Source organism: Protopterus annectens, chromosome 3.part1 (genome assembly GCF_019279795.1).
Source record: "Protopterus annectens isolate FY-2018-M chromosome 3.part1, PAN1.0, whole genome shotgun sequence".
NCBI lineage: Eukaryota > Metazoa > Chordata > Ceratodontiformes > Protopteridae > Protopterus > Protopterus annectens.
In genome coordinates, this window is record NC_056732.1 from 1,398,051,917 (window position 1) to 1,398,073,770 (window position 21,854).

Genomic DNA, 21,854 nt, shown 5'->3' on the forward strand with positions numbered 1-21,854 from the left:
GGCAGCCCAAAAAAGACCAGATGGCAGGACATACACCTAACCCCATCTAATCCGTTACAAGTTCTAGTAAACCTACACAATCATATCAACAAGACCAGATAGCAGGACATATACCTAACCCCATCTAATCCATCAAATTTTCCAGTAAACCTACACAATCACTTCAACAAGACCAGATGGCACGACATATACCTAACCCCATCTAATTCGTCACATGTTCTAGTAAACCTACACAATCACATCATCATGACCAGATGGCAGGACATATACCTAACCCATTCTAATCCGTCACATGTTCTAGTAAACCTACACAATCACATCAATAAGACCAGATGGCAGGACATATACCTAGACCCCATCTAATCTGTCACATGTTCTAGTAAACCTACGCAATCACATCAACAAGGCCAGATGGCAGGACATATACCTAACCCCATCTAATCCGTCGCATGTTCTAGTAGACCTACACAGTTACATCAACAAGACCAGATGGCAGGATATATACATAACCCCATCTAATCCACTACATGTTCTGGTAAACCTACACAACCACATCAACAAGACCAGATGGCAAGACATATACCTAACCCCATCTAATTCATCACATGTTCATGTAAACCTACACAATCACATCAACAAGATCAGACAGCAGGACATATACCTAACCCCATCTAATCCGTCACATGTTCTAGTAATTCTACACAATCACATCAACAAGACCAGATGGCAGGACATATACCTAACCCCATCTAATACGTCACATGTTCCAGTAAACCTACGCAATCACATCAACAAGACCAGATGGTACGACATATACCTAACCCCTTCTAATCCGTCACATGTTCTAGTAAACCTACACAATCAAATCAACAAGACCCGATGGCACGACATATACCTAACCCCATCTAATCCGTCACATGTTCTAGTAAACCTACACAATCACATCAACAAGCCCAGATGGCAGCACATATACCTAACCCATTCTAATCCATCACATGTTCTAGTAAACCTACACGATCGCATCAACAAGACCAAATGGCAGGACATATACCTAACCCAATCTAATCCATCACATGTTCTAGTAAACCTAAACAATCACACCAAAAAGACAGGATGGCAGGATATCTACCTAGCCCTATCTAATCCGTCCCATGTTCTAGTAAACCTACACACTCACATCAACAAGACCAGATGGCAGGACATATACCTAACCCCTTCTGATCCATCACATGTTCTAGTAAACGTACACAATGACATCAACAAGACCAGATGGCAGGATATATACCTAGACCCCATTTAATCCATCACATGTTCTAGTAAACCTAAACAATCACATCAAGAAGGCTAGATGGAAGGGCATGTACCTAACCCTATCTAATCTGTCACATGTTCTAGTAAACTCACACAGTTACATCAACAAGACCAGATGGCAGGATATATACATCACCCCATCAAATCCGCTACATGTTCTAGTAAACCTACACAATCACATCAACAAGACCAGATGGCAAGAAATATACCTAACCCCATCTAATTCATCACATGTTCAAGTAAACCTACACAATCACATCAACAAGACCAGATGGTACGACATATACCAAACCCCATCTAATCCGTCACATGTTCTAGTAAACATACACAATCACATCAACAAGACCAGATGGCAGAACATATACCTATCCCCATCTAAACTGTCACATGTTCCAATAAACCTACACAATCACATCAACAAGACTAGATGGTAGGATATATACCTAACCCCATCTAATGCGTCACATGTTCTAGTAAACCTACACAATTACATCATCAAGACCAGGTGGCAGGAAATATACCTAACCCCATCTAATCCATCACATGTTCTAGTAAACCTACACAATCACATCAACAAGATCAGACAGCAGGACATATACCTAACCCCATCTAATCCGTCACATGTTCCAGTAAACCTACACAATCACATCAACAAGACCAGATGGTACGACATATACCTAACCCCTTCTAATCCGTCACATGTTCTAGTAAACCTACACAATCACATCAACAAGACCAAATGGCAGGAAATATACCTAACCCATTCTAATCCATCACATGTTCTAGTAAACCTAAACAATCACATCAAAATGACCAGATGGCAGGACATATACCTAACCCTATCTAATCCGGCCCATGTTGTAGTTAACCTACACACTCACATCAACAAGACCAGATGGCAGGACATATACCTAACCCCATCTAATTCATCACATGTTCAAGTAAACCTACACAATCACATCAACAAGATCAGACAGCAGGACATATACCTAACCCCATCTAATCCGTCACATGTTCTAGTAAACCTACACTATCACATCAACAAGACCAGATGGCACTACATATACCTAACCCCATCTAAGCCGTCACATGTTCTAGTAAACCTACACAATCACATCAGCAAGATCAGATGGCAGGACATATACCTAACCTCATCTAATCCGTTACATGTTCTAGTAATTCTACACAATCACATCAACAAGACCAGGCGGCAGGACATATACCTAACCCCATCTAATCCATCACATGTTCCAGTAAACCTACACAATCATATCAACAAGACCAGATGGTACGACATATACCTAACCCCATCTAATTCATCACATGTTCAAGTAAACCTACACAATCACATCAACAAGATCAGACAGCAGGACATATACCTAACCCCATCTAATCCGTCACATGTTCTAGTAAACCTACACAATCATATCAACAAGACCAGATGGCAGGACATATACCTAACCCCATCTAATCCATCACATGTTCTAGTAAACCTACACAATCATATCAACAAGACCAGATGGCAGGACATACACCTAACCCCATCTAAGCCGTCACATGTTCTAGTAAACCTACACAATCACATCAATAAGACCAGATGGCAGGACATATACCTAACCCCATCTAATCCGTCACATGTTCTAGTAAACCTACACAATCATATCAACAAGACCAGATGGCAGGACATATACCTAACCCCATCTAATGCGTCACATGTTCTAGTAACCCTACACAATCACATCATCAAGACCAGATGGCAGGACATATACCTAACCCCATGTAATCTGTCACATGTTCTAGTAAACCTACACAATCACATCAACAAGATCAGTTGGCAGGGCAAATACCTAACTCTATCTAATCCGTCACATGTTCTAGTAAACTCACACAGTTACATCAACAAGACCAGATGGCAGGATATATACATAACCCCATCTAATCCACTACATGTTCTAGTAAACCTACACAATCACATCAACGAGACCAGATGGCAAGACATATACCTAACCTTATCTAATCCGTCACATGTTCTAGTAAACCTACAGAATCACATCAACAAGACCAGATGGCAGGACATACACCTAAACCCCATCTAGTCCGTTACAAGTTCTAGTAAACCTACAGAATCACATCATCAAGACCAGATGGCAGGACATACACCTAAACCCCATCTAGTCCATTACAAGTTCTAGTAAACCTACAGAATCAAATCAACAAGACCAGATGGCAGGACATATACCTAGCCCAATCTAATCCGTCACATGTTGTAGTAAACCTACACAATCACATCAACAAGACCAGGCGGCAGGACATATACCTAACCCCATCTAATCCATCACATGATCAAGTAAACCTGCACAATCACATCAACAAGACCAGATGGCAGGACATATACCTAACCCCATCTAATCTGTCACATGCTCTAGTAAACCTACACAATCACATCAACAAGACCAGATGGCAAGACATATACCTAACCCCATCTAATCCGTCACATGTTCTAGTAATTCTACACAATCACATCAACAAGACCAGATGGCAGGACATATACCTAACCCCATCTAATCCGTCACATGTTCCAGTAAACCTACACAATCACATCAACAAGACCAGATGGTACGACATATACCTAACCCCTTCTAATCCATCACATGTTCTAGTAAACCTACACAATCACATCAACAAGACCAGATGGCACGACATATACCTAACCCCATCTAATCCGTCACATGTTCTAGTAAACCTACACAATCACATCAACAAGACCAGATGGCAGCACATATACCTAACCCATTCTAATCCGTCACATGTTCTAGTAAACCTACACAATCGCATCAACAAGACCAAATGGCAGGACATATACCTAACCCAATCTAATCCATCACATGTTCTAGTAAACCTAAACAATCACACCAAAAAGACAAGATGGCAGGACATCTACCTAGGCCTATCTAGTCCATCCCATGTTCTAGTAAACCTACACACTCACATCAACAAGACCAGATGGCAGGACATATACCTAACCCATTCTAATCCGTCACATGTTCTAGTAAACCTACACAATCACATCAACAAGACCAGATGGCAGGATATATACCTAGACCCCATCTAATCCATCACATGTTCTAGTAAACCTACACAATCACATCAACAAGGCTAGATGGAAGGGCATATACCTAACCCTATCTAATCTGTCACATGTTCTAGTAAACTCACACAGTTACATCAACAAGACCAGATGGCAGGATATATACATCACCCCATCAAATCCGCTACATGTTCTAGTAAACCTACACAATCACATCAACAAGACCAGATGGCAAGAAATATACCTAACCCCATCTAATCCGTCACATGTTCCAGTAAACCTACACAATCACATCAACAAGACCAGATGGTACGACATATACCAAACCCCATCTAATCCGTCACATGTTCTAGTAAACATACACAATCACATCAACAAGACCAGATGGCAGAACATATACCTATCCCCATCTAAATTGTCACATGTTCCAATAAACCTACACAATCACATCAACAAGACCAGATGGTAGGACATATACCTAACCCCATCTAATGCGTCACATGTTCTAGTAAACCTACACAATTACATCATCAAGACCAGATGGCAGGAAATATACCTAACCCCATCTAATCTGTCACATGTTCCAGTAACCCTACACAATCACATCAACAAGACCAGATGCCAGGACATATACGTAACCCATTCTAATCCGACACATGTTCTAGTAAACCTACACAATCACATCAACAAGACCAGATGGCAAGAAATATACCTAACCCCATCTAATCCGTCACATGTTCCAGTAAACCTACACAATCACATCAACAAGACCAGATGGTACGACATATACCAAACCCCATCTAATCCGTCACATGTTCTAGTAAACATACACAATCACATCAACAAGACCAGATGGCACGACATATACCTAACCCCATCTAATCTGTCACATGATCTATTAAACCTACACAAACACATCAACAAGACCAGATGGCAGCACATATAACTAACCCATTCTAATCCGTCACATGTTCTAGTAAACCTACACAATCACATCAACAAGACCAAATGGCAGGAAATATACCTAACCCATTCTAATCCATCACATGTTCTAGTAAACCTAAACAATCACATCAAAATGACCAGATGGCAGGACATATACCTAACCCTATCTAATCCGGCCCATGTTGTAGTTAACCTACACACTCACATCAACAAGACCAGATGGCAGGACATATACCTAACCCCATCTAATTCATCACATGTTCAAGTAAACCTACACAATCACATCAACAAGATCAGACAGCAGGACATATACCTAACCCCATCTAATCCGTCACATGTTCTAGTAAACCTACACTATCACATCAACAAGACCAGATGGCAGGACATATACCTAACCTCATCTAATCCGTTACATGTTCTAGTAATTCTACACAATCACATCAACAAGACCAGGCGGCAGGACATATACCTAACCCCATCTAATCCATCACATGTTCCAGTAAACCTACACAATCATATCAACAAGACCAGATGGTACGACATATACCTAACCCCATCTAATTCATCACATGTTCAAGTAAACCTACACAATCACATCAACAAGATCAGACAGCAGGACATATACCTAACCCCATCTAATCCGTCACATGTTCTAGTAAACCTACACAATCAAATCAGCAAGACCAGATGGCAGGATATATACCTAACACCATCTAATCTGTCACATGTTCCAATAAACCCACACAATCACATCAACAAGACCAGATGGCAGGACATATACCTAACCCCATCTAATGCCTCACATGTTCTAGTAAACCTACACAATGACATCATTGAACCAGATGGCAGGACACATACCTAACCCCATCTAATCTGTCACATGTTCTAGTAAACTCACACAGTTACATCAACAAGACCAGATGGCAGGATATATACATAACCCCATCTAATCCACTACATGTTCTAGTAAACCTACACAATCACATCAACAAGACCAGATGGCAAGAAATATACCTAACCCCATCTAATTCATCACATGTTCAAGTAAGCCTACACAATCACATCAGCAAGATCAGACAGCAGGACATATACCTAACCCCATTTAATCCGTCACATGTTCTAGTAAACCTACACAATCACATCAACAAGACCAGGCGGCAGGACATATACCTAACCCCATCTAATCCGTCACATGCTTTAGTAAACCTACACAATCACATCAACAAGACCAGATGGCAGGACATATACCTAACCCCATCTAATCCATCACATGTTCTAGTAAACCTAAACAATCCCATCAACAAGACCAGATGGCAGGACATACACCTAACCCTATCCAATCCGTCACATGTTCTAGTAAACCTACACACTCACATCAACAAGACCAGATGGCAGGACATATACCTAACCCCATCTAATCCATCACATGTTCTAGTAAACCTACACATTCACATCAACAAGACCAGATGGCAGGACATATACCTAACCTCATCTAATCCGTTACCCATGTTTTAGTAATTCTACACAATCCCATCAACAAGACCAGGTGGCAGGACATATACCTAACCCCATCTAATCCGTCACATGTTCCAGTAAACCTACACAATCACATCAACAAGACCAGATGGCAGGACATATACCTAACCCCATCTAATGCGTCACATGTTCTAGTAATCCTACACAATCACATCATCAAGACCAAATGGCAGGACAAATACCTAACCCCATGTAATCTGTCACATGTTCCAGTAAACCTACACAATCACATCAACAAGATCAGATGGCAGGGCATATACCTAGACCCCAGCTAATCCGTCACATGTTCTAGTAAACCTACAGAATCACATCAACAAGACCAGATGGCAGGACATACACCTAAACCCCATCTAGTCCATTACAAGTTCTAGTAAACCTACAGAATCACATCAACAAGACCAGATGGCAGGACATATATCTAACCCAGTCTAATCCGTCACATGTTGTAGTAAACCTACACAATCACATCAACAAGACCAGGCAGCAGGACATATACCTAACCCCATCTAATCCGTCACATGTTCTAGTAAACCTACACAATCACATCAACAAGACCAAATGGCACGACATATAGCTAACCCAATCTAATCCATCACATGTTCTAGTAAACCTAAACAATCCCATCAACAAGACCAGATGGCAGGACATATACCTAACCCTATCCAATCCGTCACATGTTCTAGTAAACCTACACACTCACATCAACAAGACCAGATGGCAGGACATATACCTAACCCCATCTAATCCATCACATGTTCTAGTAAACCTACACATTCACATCAACAAGACCAGATGGCAGGACATATACCTAACCCCATCTAATCTGTTACATGTTCCAGTAAACCTACACAATCACATCAATCAGACCAGATGGCAGGACATATATCTAACCCCATCTAACCCGTCACATGTTCTAGTAAACGTGCACAATCACATCATCATGACCAGATGGCAGGACATATACCTAACCCCATCTAACCTGTCACATGTTCTAGTAAACCTACACAATCACGTCAACAAGACCAGATGGCAGGACATATACCTAACCCATTCTAATTCGTCACATGTTCTAGTAAACCTACACAATCACATCAACAAGACCAGATGGCAGGACATATACCTAACCCCATCTAATCCGTCACATGTTCTAGTAAACCGAAACAATTACATCAACAAGACCAGATGGCAGGATATATACATAACCCCATCTAATCCATGTTCTAGTAAACCTACACAATCACATCAACAAGGCCAGATGGCAAGACATATACTTAACCCCATCTAATCCGTCACATGTTCTAGTAAACCTACACAATCACATCAACAAGACCACATGGCAGGACATATACCTAACCCCATCTAATCCGTCATATGTTCTAGTAAACCTACACAATCACATCAACAAGACCAGATGGAAGGACATATACCTAACCCCATCTAATCCATCGCATGTTCTAGTAAACCTACACAATCACTTCAACAAGACCAGATGGCAGGACACATACCTAACCCCATCTAATCTGTCACATGTTCTAGTAAACCTACACAATCACGTCAACAAGACCAGATGGCAAGACATATACCTAACCCATTCTAATCCGTCACATGTTCTAGTAAACCTACACAATCACATCAACAAGACCAGATGGCAGGACATATACCTAACCCCATCAAATCCGTCACATGGTCTAGTAAACCTACACAATCACATCAACAAGACCAGATGGCAGGACATATACCTAACCCCATCAAATCCGTCACATGGTCTAGTAAACCTACACAATCACATCAACAAGACCAGATGGCAGGACATATACCTAACCCTATCTAATCCGTCACATGTTCTAGTAAACCTACACAATGACATCAACAAGACCCGATGGCAGGACATATACCTAACCCCATCTAATCCGTCACATGTTGTAGTAAACCTACACAATCACATCAACAAGACCAGATGGCTGGACATATACCTAACCCCATCTAATTTCACATGTTCTAGTAAACCTACACAATCACATCAAAAAGACCAGATGGTAGGACATATACCTAACCCCATGTAATCTGTCAGATGTTCTAGTAATCCTACACAATCACATCAACAAGACCATGATGGCAGGACATATACCTAACCCCATTTAATCCGTCACATGTTCTAGTAAACCTACACAATCACATCAACAAGACCAGATGGCAGGACATACACCTAACCCCATCTAATCCGTTTCTGGAATAGACTGCCCTTACCTATCAAGCAGAGTACTTCCCTAGCATACTTAAAAACCAGTCTGGATGACTGGATGGTGAATCGCATATTTTCAAGGGATATGTGGAAAATGTCCACTTAATGGACGGCACTGTTAGTCTCTAGTCAAATTGGTATGATGCAGCTGGCTTCTTGACAGTCTCCTTTGGTTGTAAGCTTAGTAAGAAGCATGAACTATGAACCTAAGTTTACTACTCTCAGGAGCAAAGGAAACTTCAAATACACAATGCTAGGGAAATCTTTCATGAGTAGTACCACCCAGATGCTCTCAGTACACTAACCAAGCAAAAAAATTCCACAAAGAAGAAGTATTGATATTCAACTGGCCATTATCTTGGTTATTTCTATCAGTTATAAAAAGATGAATGTGCTTGTATATTAAAATAAATCCTGCAATTTTTTTTATATTAAAAACATCATCTGTAGGAAAGGAATTTAACTACTAGTTTAGAATTTATTTGTAACATGCATTATACCTGTCAACCTCTTACAGCAAGAAATCTGGACAAAATCATTAATAATGTAGAACAAAGGCACAAAAATAGGGGCAACTTTAAAATATTGCTCTTATAGATTTAGAAAGCTGACAGAATAATAGGTTTTGCAACCTCATGAATTTTCTGAAGGGTATGAAGTCTGACATTTAAATGACTGTCATTATTTTCTGACTTCACACCTCAACAATTTGCAAATAATTTTCCAGAAAAGTAAAATTTTATGAGGAACAGACTAAAAATGTGAGGCAAAAATCTGGACACTCTGAGAAAATCTGGACAGTTGAGAGGTATGATATGCACCAAAAATGTCACGGAGATGGTACTGTCTCAACAAAGGCTATCTTACAAAGTTAGCAGCTCACTATTGAATTGTACAGTGCCATAAGCCAAAGCGGTACATATCCATTAAAAAAAAATGATCCTACCATGGTCAGCATTCTGGTCATCAGAAAATACTAAACCTCTACAAACAGTTCTTAATAAAATCTTTAACTGTATACTTCTGACTACAAAAGACTGCTGTTCCTGAATGAGCCTACTGGCTGCTAGTACTGAAAGATCTGTCCTTTACCTGATCAGGCCTAATATAACCTGTTGTATGCCAGACGATGCCCTGAACTCACTTCATCTTATGCTTTCCCTTCCACTACAGCAAGACAGCCTCTTCTAAACACGTGACATTGTTATTAAATAACTTTTAAATACTGAAAATTAAAGCCCAAAATCTATCTGCTTCTGCAGGGCACCCATAAGGATCAATCTGTCCTTCACTAAACCCTATACTACAGTGGGTCCCATGTGTTTCATTGGATGTCTTTTTTCAGAGGTTTTCCAGGCATGGAAAACTTGTTAAATTTCTTTTAGTGACTGTTGTGTTTATTGAGTACTATAGTTGTTAAACAGAGTAAGTGTGGATTTTTATTACATTCTAACCAAATAAGTGAAGCGACACTACAGACCCAACCAAAAAAACAAAAATGATAAAAAGTAGTATCACAGCAGCTGGGGTCAGGATTCAAATAAACTTCAACAGACTTCAATAAATTAAAAGCAATTTTTTATTAAATAAAACCAAAATACATTAATCGCTTTCATTCAGTACAAACATGGACTTCATCAGAATCTAAAACATTAAGACATGGGAGGACTCTTACACAGGACATTACATCCATAACTCACTAATCAATTAGTAAAATTATCTTCTGCCATTTAAAGAAACACTCATCTAATACTGAAACGTCTGCATATTAAACAAACCGCAGCATTCTAACTTATAAAAAGTATAGTACACACTAAAAATCACATTATAATATAAAAACCCAAATTCAAAATATAAAAACATGACTGATAAAACACTAAGGCCTGAGATTTAAAATGGGTTGAAGGGAGATACTATCATTAATACCTCGGAAACAAGTAGTGTTTAACTTCAACTACCATCTAACTTTCTTTTTCTTCTAAAAGGGTCTTGTCATCACTACCTCTCGGATTGTGACTAATCTTATCTAGAATACCAAATTTAAAAGCAGAGCAATTAGGGCTTAATGACAAATGTTTAAAAAGAGCATTATTATTATCTTGTTTCCTGATCTGATATATATGTTCATAGATCCCATTCCTACGGGCTCTTTCAGTCTTGCCCACATAAAATGCAGGACGATTTGAACATTTTGCTAAATAAATAACCTGTTTGGTAACACAATTACCTTTCTTAAAAATGAATTTAGACTTCATGGTATTGTTAAGAATAAGAATACCAGAATCAAAACTATAGGGACATTGGTTACTTGAACCACATTTTGTAGTGCCATCTACATCCTTTTCACTTGTATTGTCCACAGGCTTAACATGCTCAAAGTTAATCCTTAAGTTAGCCCCCGTCTTATAAACAAAATTTGTCCATGACCTATAACGTTAAGGACATCTGAATTACATTTCAAAATATTCCAGTTTCTGATAAAAATATTTTTAATGTCCCTAACATTGGGGTTGTATTCCTGAACTAAAGCCCTGTGAAAATCATTAAACTCACTCCTTTCAGCGGTCTGCTTCAAGCTTTCACCCAGTAAGGGTTTATTTTGCTGCATTAGGAATGGGTTTAAGACATTATTATTTTTTTCTTATTTTCTTAGCAATTTGTATTTTATCTTTATGGCTTTTTTAATAATGTGATATTGATGATGAACTTTATTTTTTTAATTTCAGTAAATATTTCTCTTTATTCCAACCTTCACTTTGTAGACTGTGGCTTAGTATACTCATCCAAAAGGAACAAGAACAAAGTAGCTATCAGCTTCAACCTTCCATGCCAGAAGCTTTAAAGAGCACATCGAAATTATTAAAGGCGTTTAAGCTGAGCATTTCTAGAATACATAAAATCATGTCCTACAGTCTCTGGCATCATACTTCTAGCAGTCTTTCTGTATTCCTTTTGCTAGTTTTATTATGGTACAGAATTATCTAATATTGCATTTTCGCATAGGTGTTCTCCAATCAGGTGACCTGAATGACATGCAAAGTTCTCCCGTTTGCTTCTTTACATTCATTTAGGAAAAGGTAATTTCAGGTTTATTGTCCACTCTTATCAAAGGGTTTGGCTGAGATACCTTAAGTGCTAAGCAAGCTTTGGACTTGATATCCCTCTATAATCTCACTTAGAGCCTAGCCCCCCAGAAAAAGTAATTGAAGGTCGGTGGGCCTTTCTTCCTGATTTAGCACATCCTGAATGTCATTTACATTAAATGATTTCATAAGATGGTCTAGAGAAACAGGCACTGAGGAAGCCCTTTTCTACCTTTAAATGGACAAAGGTCTCGGCATAAGCCTTGGAGTTTTATTTTTATTTTGACATTTGTTAACCGGGTAAAGTCCAATTGGGCAAGTGTACTTTTTCAGAGGAGGTTCAGGAAGAAAATTTCCAAACATGAAAAATTAATATGAAGTACAGTAAAAATAAAATAACACATGAAGTTAACAACAACAGAGTAAAATTTTAGCATCAGATAGCTAGATAAAACACGATACATGAAATAGTTGTATACCACAAAGTAGGCAGAGGACAGACAGATTTTACTTAGATAAATAAACTTCTACCCTCAGGAAATTAGGTGAAAAAAGAGTAAACATACATGAGTTAAGTGAAACCGGTATTGAAATTCACCTTGCTGTTATAGCCAAGTATGCACCATCACTCTTTCCCAGTATAATTTTTTTTGCCAATACTGTTAGGCAAAGGGCCACCTACCAGTGCAATTCTTATTGAAGGGGCACAATAAAAACCCAAGTGCAACCACCATCAGTGGCAGGTAACAACTCATTGTCTCCAGGTTAAGTTTAGAACTGTCTCAAAGAGATTTTTCCAATCCTGGGTTTATTGAAAATTACAGGATTTTCTAAATCACCTGTTAATTTCTGTTCGCTCACTAAATGACTGTTATCAGCTATCTTACTATAATCTAAGAGTCCATATCTGGAAAAATACATGTTTCTCACTCACTGAGTTCATAATCATTTTCTACAATTCTTGTAGGGCAGAATCAGCAAACATACATTACATAATTTACCACTCAGTGCTTTATGCTAGGAAAGATTCATAGAATCAGCAAGAACTCAGAATTAATATGGATTATCTAATAAAAACCTTGCACCAGTTAATAACTTCTGAGACTGCTACAACTGACTTATCCAAAGCAGGAAAAAAATCAGTGCTTAACTATTTGACTGAGGCTGTAGCCCGGGGACTGGGATGTAGCTCCTGGATATTTGCTTAGGGCTGGTAGTATAGAGTTAATTTTGAAGTCTTTAATCTCAAAGCTGGCCTGGGACATAAATAACCTTAAGATGCCTTTGAGTTTGGGAATACATACTGCATTTATAAGCTATGTGAAAAGGCCAAATGCAAACTGTAGCAGTGTGTGATTGTCATATGCTGCTGTGAATCACATGATACCTGATAATACAATGCTGATGCTAACTCCTGTGTGAAAAAGGCTGATTTTTAATGGACAAATAAACTGGAATGTTGCAAATTTTTAATAATCAAGTTTTAAAGACACAGTGATATCTTGTCTTAACTGATACGTGTTATCATTTTACACCGACTATTGCTATTCTATATTTATTTATTTTTTATTTATTTTACATTTGTTGACTGGGAGTGTCCGACTAAGCTCAGGCCCTTTTTCAATGGAAGCCCGGGGAGAAAAGCTCCAAGATGTGCAAAAATATTTACATAACAAGAGAGATATACAAGAAGTTACAAACTATTTGCAGTTGTTGACAATAATTAAAAGATACCATAAACAACAAGGATGATCAACAGTAAAAGTATAGTAAGTAATATTTTATAGTTTAAATGAGTTAGTGTGTCTAAGTTTCAATAAGCAGAGTATAGCAATAGCTTAGGAAGGTACATAGAAAGTTTGCTAATCTAAGGTTCAGTAAGCTAAGCATGGGAAAACTTTAGGAAGCTATATAGAAAGCATAGGATGTCAGTTATTCATGCTAAGTATTGTGAAATTAAGTTAGTCAGTACTATATAGGTAGATGGTGGTCAGGGAGGGTGCCTACAGTGGCAAATCCAGTGTTTTTTAAAACAGTCTTTAGTGGCTAACTTGAATTGTTTGGGGTGAGTTAGGTTCCTTATTTCTAGTAGGAGTTTTTTCCAAGCAACAGAGGGGTGGTACCTATATAAGTTGCACCCTGTCTTGGTTTTTGGTTTGTGAAGATTTATTAGTTCTTGGGTTGTGCTTCGGAGATGTCTGGTAGGGGAATAGTGGGAGATGAGGGATGCTAGACCTGGGCAGAAATCAGGCTGATACAGAATGGAGTGTATAGTTTTGAGCCAGGATTCTAGTAGCATATGAGGTAGTTCAAGCCAGTTCAAATATTTTAAGGAGAGACAGTGGTGGGATTTGTATGTTTGTTGAGTTGCGACTCTAGCTATCTTATGATAGGCTGATTCTAATTTGATAAGTAGGGTGGAGTTCAAATTAGTGAGTATCTGGGAACAATATGTTAGGCAGGGTAAAAGGTAGGCATGAGGAAGAGAGATTCTAGTTTCAGCGGTGAGGTATTTGTTATTCCTGTACAAGAGACCTAGCTTTTGGTGTTTTTTTTTGATACAATTGTTAATGTGTCGATCAAATTTCAGTTGGTCATCGATGGTAACGCCAAGTAGTTTTGTGCTAGTTTAGACTTCTATAGGAGTATTGTTTAGGGATGTTATGGAGAAGGACGATTTGATTTGGTTTGCAGATTTAGGGAGGAAGAGTAGCAATTTCATTTTTTTAGGGTTTAGGATGGGTTGGTTTTTAGTCAGCCATGTCTCTACAGTGTTAAAGGCTGTTTGGGTATTTGATAGGAGTTCTGAGGGTGAGTTAGCAATAGTGATGACTGTAGAGTCATCTGCATATTGTACAATGATGGACTGAGAACAAAAGGTATGAAGTGAGTTAGTGAAGATATTAAAAAGCAGAGGCCCAAGAATGGATCCTTGGGGAACACCTGTTCTTAATGAAAGGGGGGTAGATAGTGCATAGTCCCATTTCACTGATTGCTGCCTCTCAGTGAGATAGCTGCAGAACCATGCAATTGCATCAGGGGAGAAGTTTAGCTCTGTAAGTTTGTTGAGTAACAGAGAGTGGAAGACAGTGTCAAAAGACTGAGAGATCAAGGAATAGGGAAGATATAAGTTTATGATCAACTTTGGCTAGAGTTATAGTGTTGAGAAATGATCGTAGTGCTGTGGTTGTACTATGCTTGGGACAGAAACCATGCATAACTTGTTTGTGTATACATTTCTCAAAGACTTTAGAGAGAGGAGAGAGGATAGCTATAGGTCTGAAACTAGAGCTTTCTGTGGAGTTACCTTTATGAATAGGAAGAGTGTAAAACTGTTTTCAGATAGATGGAACTTTAGACTCAGAGATTGATTAGGATAGATACAGGCAAAGCAAAGGAGTGCGCAGCAGTCTGGAGAAAATATGATGGGATATTGTCTGCAGATACAGAGCATGGTTTGAGCTTAGAGAGTATAGTTTTAATATAGTTAGTGGAGACAGGTTTGAGAGAGATGGAGTTAAGTGAGTTAGTGGTTGAGGGGGTACAGGGAGGTTTGTTTGAGGGGTTGAGGTTAAATAGTTTGGAAATTGATTTGATAAAGTAGGTGTTGAAAGTATTGGCAGTCTCTTCAGGTGACCTATCAGGACATGGATTTGGTGAAGTCGGGTTGCCAGGATGTAGTATCTGGTTAATGGCATTCCAAAAGTTTTTGGATTGGATTTTAATGTTTTAGGAGGATTATAATAGAAATCTTTTTTGTCTTTGTTGATAAGTTCTTGTTGTTTGATTTCTAAGTTCTTTGTACTTTTGCAGGTCAGTTGGAAGTTGGATTACAATCAGTTGAAAAATATATTTGGAATGATGACTTAATTTAAAAACTTGCGTTTGAACAATCTCATGCCTGTATATCTCTCCAAGGAATCCTACAAAAATGATCACAAGATATCATTGTCTTTATTTAGGAAGCTTCTTTTCTTTTAATTTTGTTCTGTTTACTTCTGTTTAAAATGACTCACAAACCCTTCAAGCTAACAGAAAGTAGTAAGCAACCACAGGAAGTTTACCTTTATGGAAGTTAAATACCAAGTGATAACACGTACATAAATAGTGTCCATACAGCCTGCTTCTGACAAGACATCCTAACTTCTTAAATGAGCAAAGGATTACCTCAGTAATTGCTTAAGAACATTAATTAAACTCCTTCACAAAACAAATTCAGGAAAAAGTACCTTGATTTTAATACCCTGCTATGAAATAAAGTCGTCTTGATGCTGCAGACAAGAAAATACGGACAGAGTAGACATTAGCACCAAGCCAAATTTAGAATGCTGTTAAATTCTGCCCCAGACAAGAAACAAGGCAAAAAAGTAAAACAAAGTAAAACAGTGCCATCACAATAAGTGGGCTTGATCCTGTTTTTGATGGGGTACCTTCTTAATGGAACAATGTACATAAATAAAGCATAAAAGTGTAAATACTTTCAGTCCAAAATGTTTGACATGCCACGGTGAACTGCCATGATTTAAGTATTAAACTGCAGAGTTATTGTCCTGTTTTATTTACTGACACACAGGAGTGCCTGGTATGTGAATATGTACCAAACATTTCTATGCTCAGGACTAGGACAGGAGTGCCTGGTACGTGAATATATACCAAACATTTCTGTTCTCAGGGCTAGGTCTTTGTAGTCTGATAGCCCTGAACTGTGCTGCCCCGTAAAGTAACTGAATAGCTGATTATTATATGCAGGCAGCACTGAGACCATTATCTTTTTATGGTGAAGACAGCATCTGGTGCTATGTCGACTCCCATTGGTGGGCTTCACTAGGATAATGGGTGCGAGTGAGATAAGCACTGAAGACCTGCAGCTTATGTTTTAGAGACACAGAATGTACAGAACTGTTATGATTTTTGTTAAAGGGTGGGAGTAGGTAGCTTTCGCATCTCGCAGCAGAATCACATAAGGGATGTTACACAATCCTGTTCCTTGGCATTAGTGTGGTTAGCAAATCACACAGAGCTTTGTGCACCCTTCTGCGAGGACAAAAACATATACAACAGAGTAACCAAGTAAGGTGGACAACCACACATAACCATAACTAAAAGCAAATAAAATGCATGCAGAAGGGATTGTAAGAGCTTTAAAACAATAACCATTAGGTGCTTTAGTTTACTGTAAACTTGACTTCTTCAGCACTATAACACATACTGAATTGCTCAGTTTATATAGCAAGACTATCTGATCCTTATTTAAATAACTAATATAACTAATGTAATAAAAACACTGAAAGTGATAGCATCAAACCAAGTCATATTGTGACAAAAATAGTGGTAATAAATATCTTCTTGAAGTAACCTCACAAACTCATACACACCATACTGTCTAAACAAACTAAATACTAAATAAACTCATAATTTAGCTGCCCTTATATGTAGTATAGCCATTATGGACACCATTTTATTAATCCCTGGCTTACTGTGTGTGTTTAAATGCAGCTATGGCAACAGTTCTCTATACTTTAGACGTGTTTCCCACAACCCTTGTCTAGGGTTGGGTATCACAATTTCAAGAATACCAAACCATTTTTTTTTAATGATCACAACTTAAAGTATGTATAAACAGAGTACAGATTTTATGAATCTTGTCCTGAATCTTTTTGTTCCAATCGGCTGTACAATTTCAGACTAACCTTGCTCATTTTCAGTTCTTGTTCCAAAATGGATGCAATACTAAAGATGCAGACTTAGGAAAGTTGTGCTTTTGTATGGAATAAGTTCTCATAATCACTCACCTTTGGTCGGGATTGGGTTTACCCTTCTTTCGCATGTTATTTGCTGTCGTTTCACTGAAGTGCAAGCGTCCAACTGTGACCTTTGTGACCTGTTCTGGTGGTAGATTGACCCTAAAAAAGCATATTAGACTAATGTTACAAAGACATGATGAATGTTTTTAAAATGAATTCAGATGCTGTATTGCATGAGGCTTTGAAAGATCTCCATATGTATATTGCTTGCCACCATTTCTTTATGAGGGTTTATATTAAATGCTCGAAGTTACTGAACTTCAAATACGATATGATCGACACCATATCATCCAGTAACATGGAATACCTAATAAAAATATCAAAAAAAGTAAAAAAAATAGACGTACTTGCTTTAAGCAGGGGGCCAAGCCCCCCTGCACCCCCCACATGGGGGTGCTGCGCCATCCACACCCCCCGTTACTTAAATATTACAACTCCGAGACCGCACTATATTGAAGTAAACGGAAATCTCCCTTTATGGAGATTTCCGTTTACCTCTTCGATGTTCTGCGGTTTCGCTGTTTACACGTCGACAATGTCAGATTCAACATTGTAAACGTTTGCTATTCTGATATAGACCCCTTTATGATACTGTTTGAATTTATTTTAAGTTTAATGTCAGCTACATAAAATGCAATGTCATTTACGTGATGCTGCAAATCCTTTACTTGTAAGGAAAGCAGCCATTTGAATGGAATCTCCATATTCTCCATTAAGGAAGCCAGAAAAGTGGCAACATAAATTTGCACAACACTCAAACAAGCTGTTTACAGTCGACTTATGACAATACACATGCAGAATAAGACATAGTTTTCTGCTTCCTCTGAAAAAAATATTAGTACAGCAGGCTATTGTGATTCAAACAGCAAAATTAAATGGTGTTAGTAATTTAGGTTAATTCACTTTGTTGGTACTTGTCACTCTCCTACTTTGGACACAATAGAAGAGTCTTCGTGGGTTCTGTTTAAGCAGCTTTATTTTATACAAACACATCATGATAGACGTTTACTGACTTTCACCTAAGTAACTTATATACAAACTAACTGTTGTAATAATGCATGTTTACTCCTTGGCTGCATTCTCAGAATGGCACATGCTTGATATTTATATGTGCACGCTCAGTCTTTGATGTGCTACTTAAAGATACAGCACACAGCACATGCTCTCTGATCTACAGCACTACGTTGCGCACTCAAAATAACCCGTGTAGCTATTAGAACGACAAGCTTGCATTCTAGTGAACAAATGAATTACATACAAGAATTCTATCTCCTACAGGGTGGTAAGGGGTGTCCTGTGTGCCTCTCTTACAGGTCAGTCTCTTACCCAGCTCTGATGGAGATGCTACACATTTGTAAATTAAACTGCATGAGGATCACTTGCTCCAGGGATCTTAATCTAGCCAGTGACATTAACAGGTCATGTTGGAGAGATAGATACATCTCCCAGAGATTGCCACTTCTGTGGAACAAGTTTCTAATTCATGTGAAACAAAGCCTTCCCTGACCCTCTTCAAACACAACCTATAGATCAATGGATGGGGGACCACAAATTCACTCCTGTGGTAGTGCCCATGTCCCTCCTGGACAGAGGAAGTCAGTATTAACTACCATAGACCCTTACTTCTGCCAATTTCACTCACCTAACCACTGATAATTGGGATAGTTCAGGATAAATATGACTAGGCTTGTAAGGGCTCTAGGGCCGTTAGCCTAGTAACCTTCTATAAACCTATGAAAAATTTGCATAAGTGCATAAACTTGATAGATAAGTTGAAGTATTAAAAGTCTGTTCTACCAATGGCAGCACCTAAAAGTGCTTAGAAAACTGTGTCCATAAATAAAAATACTGTTCAATAAAATGTTTAAAGTTAAGGAGCTTTTTACTTAATGCAACTGTTTGAGAAGATCAGATTCCTGACTAATGTTTACAACTTATGGCAAATTTTATAGTGAAGGAAAATATCATTGCTACCTTATTAAACCATTTTAGCCACTGCAGGAAATTCTTATGTGTACCACTAAGTTAAAATCAGAGCCTTTTTCCAGATTTAGCATTGCTTTAGTAGATGTGGCCAGGCATTTTTCTATAGCTTGGCCTAAAGCACATCAGGTTGTTATGTACAGATTACTAAGGAACTCTGCTACTGGTGCTGTCCTGATAACATTATACCTTGATTGTGAGGACTAAGAGTTTGTTTTGTTATTAGAATGCTGTGCTGACACAAATGGCTGGCTGGTGATGATATCACCCACACACCTACAGCTACATACAGTTCTGTACTTATGCCGTTTATGATATTAAACCTACAGGCCTGCTGTTGTGGTCCTGAGGTGTTTGTCCAAAAACATATTATTCATCATGTATCATGACACCTGGAAATTATTCTGAATGTTGTTGTTTGTCTTTTCGGCTTTTCCCGATTAGGGGTCGCCACAGCGGAACTCTGGTCCGCTTATGATTGGCAGTAGATTTTTATGGTGCCAAGTTGCCAGCCCAACACCCAACCTTCAGCAAAGGAACACCCATTCATGCATGTCTTTCGAACACCACTCGACTGCGAGGAGGACATGCAGACTCCACACAAAAGGCACTCCAGCCGAGAATCGAACAGGAGAACCTCTTGCTGTCAGGCAACAATGCTACCGCTGCACCACCGCGGCTTACCCACCTGGGAATTATTCTGAATATGCTTGAGAAATTTTGTATAAACTGTCAGAGAATATGTGCTTGTCAACGTACTTCTTATAAAGAATGCATTAAAAAAATCGATGTCATTTGTATCAGTGTTTTCAGCTTTTCATTTTGTAAAATGGAAGAAGGAGTCAAAGTACCCGCTAATCTAGAATATGCAGTTTATTGTTATGCTCATTATGTATGTGCTGTTTGTATACAAAGCTGGCTCAATTATTCTCCATACTCAGTTCTGTTCACGAAATATGAAAATTCATGGGAAAGGAAAGTGAGAGGGAAGGTTTGCAGAGATAGAAGGGGATAACTGTCTCATTTTCCTTGTTAAGAAAGTCAGGGTTTCCTAATTTTTTTAAAAACATTTTAATATCTGACTGGTCATGACTCAATATACTAGGTCATAATATCTTGCTACTGATTTAACCAAATTAAGAAACTATGAAACTCATGTATTATGTTTTCCTGTTGTACTGCATCTGGTTTAGTCTACCTTTTAATTCAGTCTGGTTAATTCTGCACTTAAAAATTCTTTAATCTGACAAATTCATGGTTTACAAAAAAATGAAATATTTCACAACAGCTTTGTAGGTTTATTTTTTACAGGTTTTGTTGACTGGGAATGCCAGTCATGACAAGGTTCATTTGCACTGAAGGCCTAAATGGAAAATCTTTAGCATGTACCTTATAACTAGCAATACATCAGGAAAAACAATAAAGTACATATATCATGAAATATTAAATAAACATAGGGCCAGATTCAATAAAGCCTACAATAAGTGTACACTGCTCTGAGTGAACAGACAACACAGACATAACTCACACCTTCTTCCTCCTAATTTAATTTTCCTACTGATATTCTTGCAGCTTTAAATATTGACAGGGATTCATAAGGGTTACCACAAAATGTAGACTACATGTACACTTAGTGTAATCTTTCTGACTGACTAGAAAGCACAAATGTGATAAGAATTTTATTGAATACATATCATTTACACTTAGTGTAGGCTTTATTGAATCTGGCCATAGTTTGCCCACACCAACGTGTTTGTTATTTTCTGTAGGTGTAATCAGCTACAGAGAACAACTTGGTTAAGAAAATGTGTTTACATATATATATATATATATATATATATATATATATATATATATGTATG

General features: G+C 38.3%; 1 protein-coding gene across 1 annotated transcript in view; it reads right to left on the reverse strand.

Annotated features, from left to right (window-relative positions):
• LOC122797789 (myelin regulatory factor-like) overlaps positions 1 to 21,854 on the reverse strand; it is a 617,672-nt gene that overhangs the window by 539,693 nt on the left and 56,125 nt on the right. Inside the window, exon 3 of the mRNA XM_044066309.1 lies at positions 17,998 to 18,108. Coding sequence (XP_043922244.1) covers positions 17,998 to 18,108 — 111 coding nt within the window. The remainder of the gene's footprint in view (positions 1 to 17,997; positions 18,109 to 21,854) is intronic.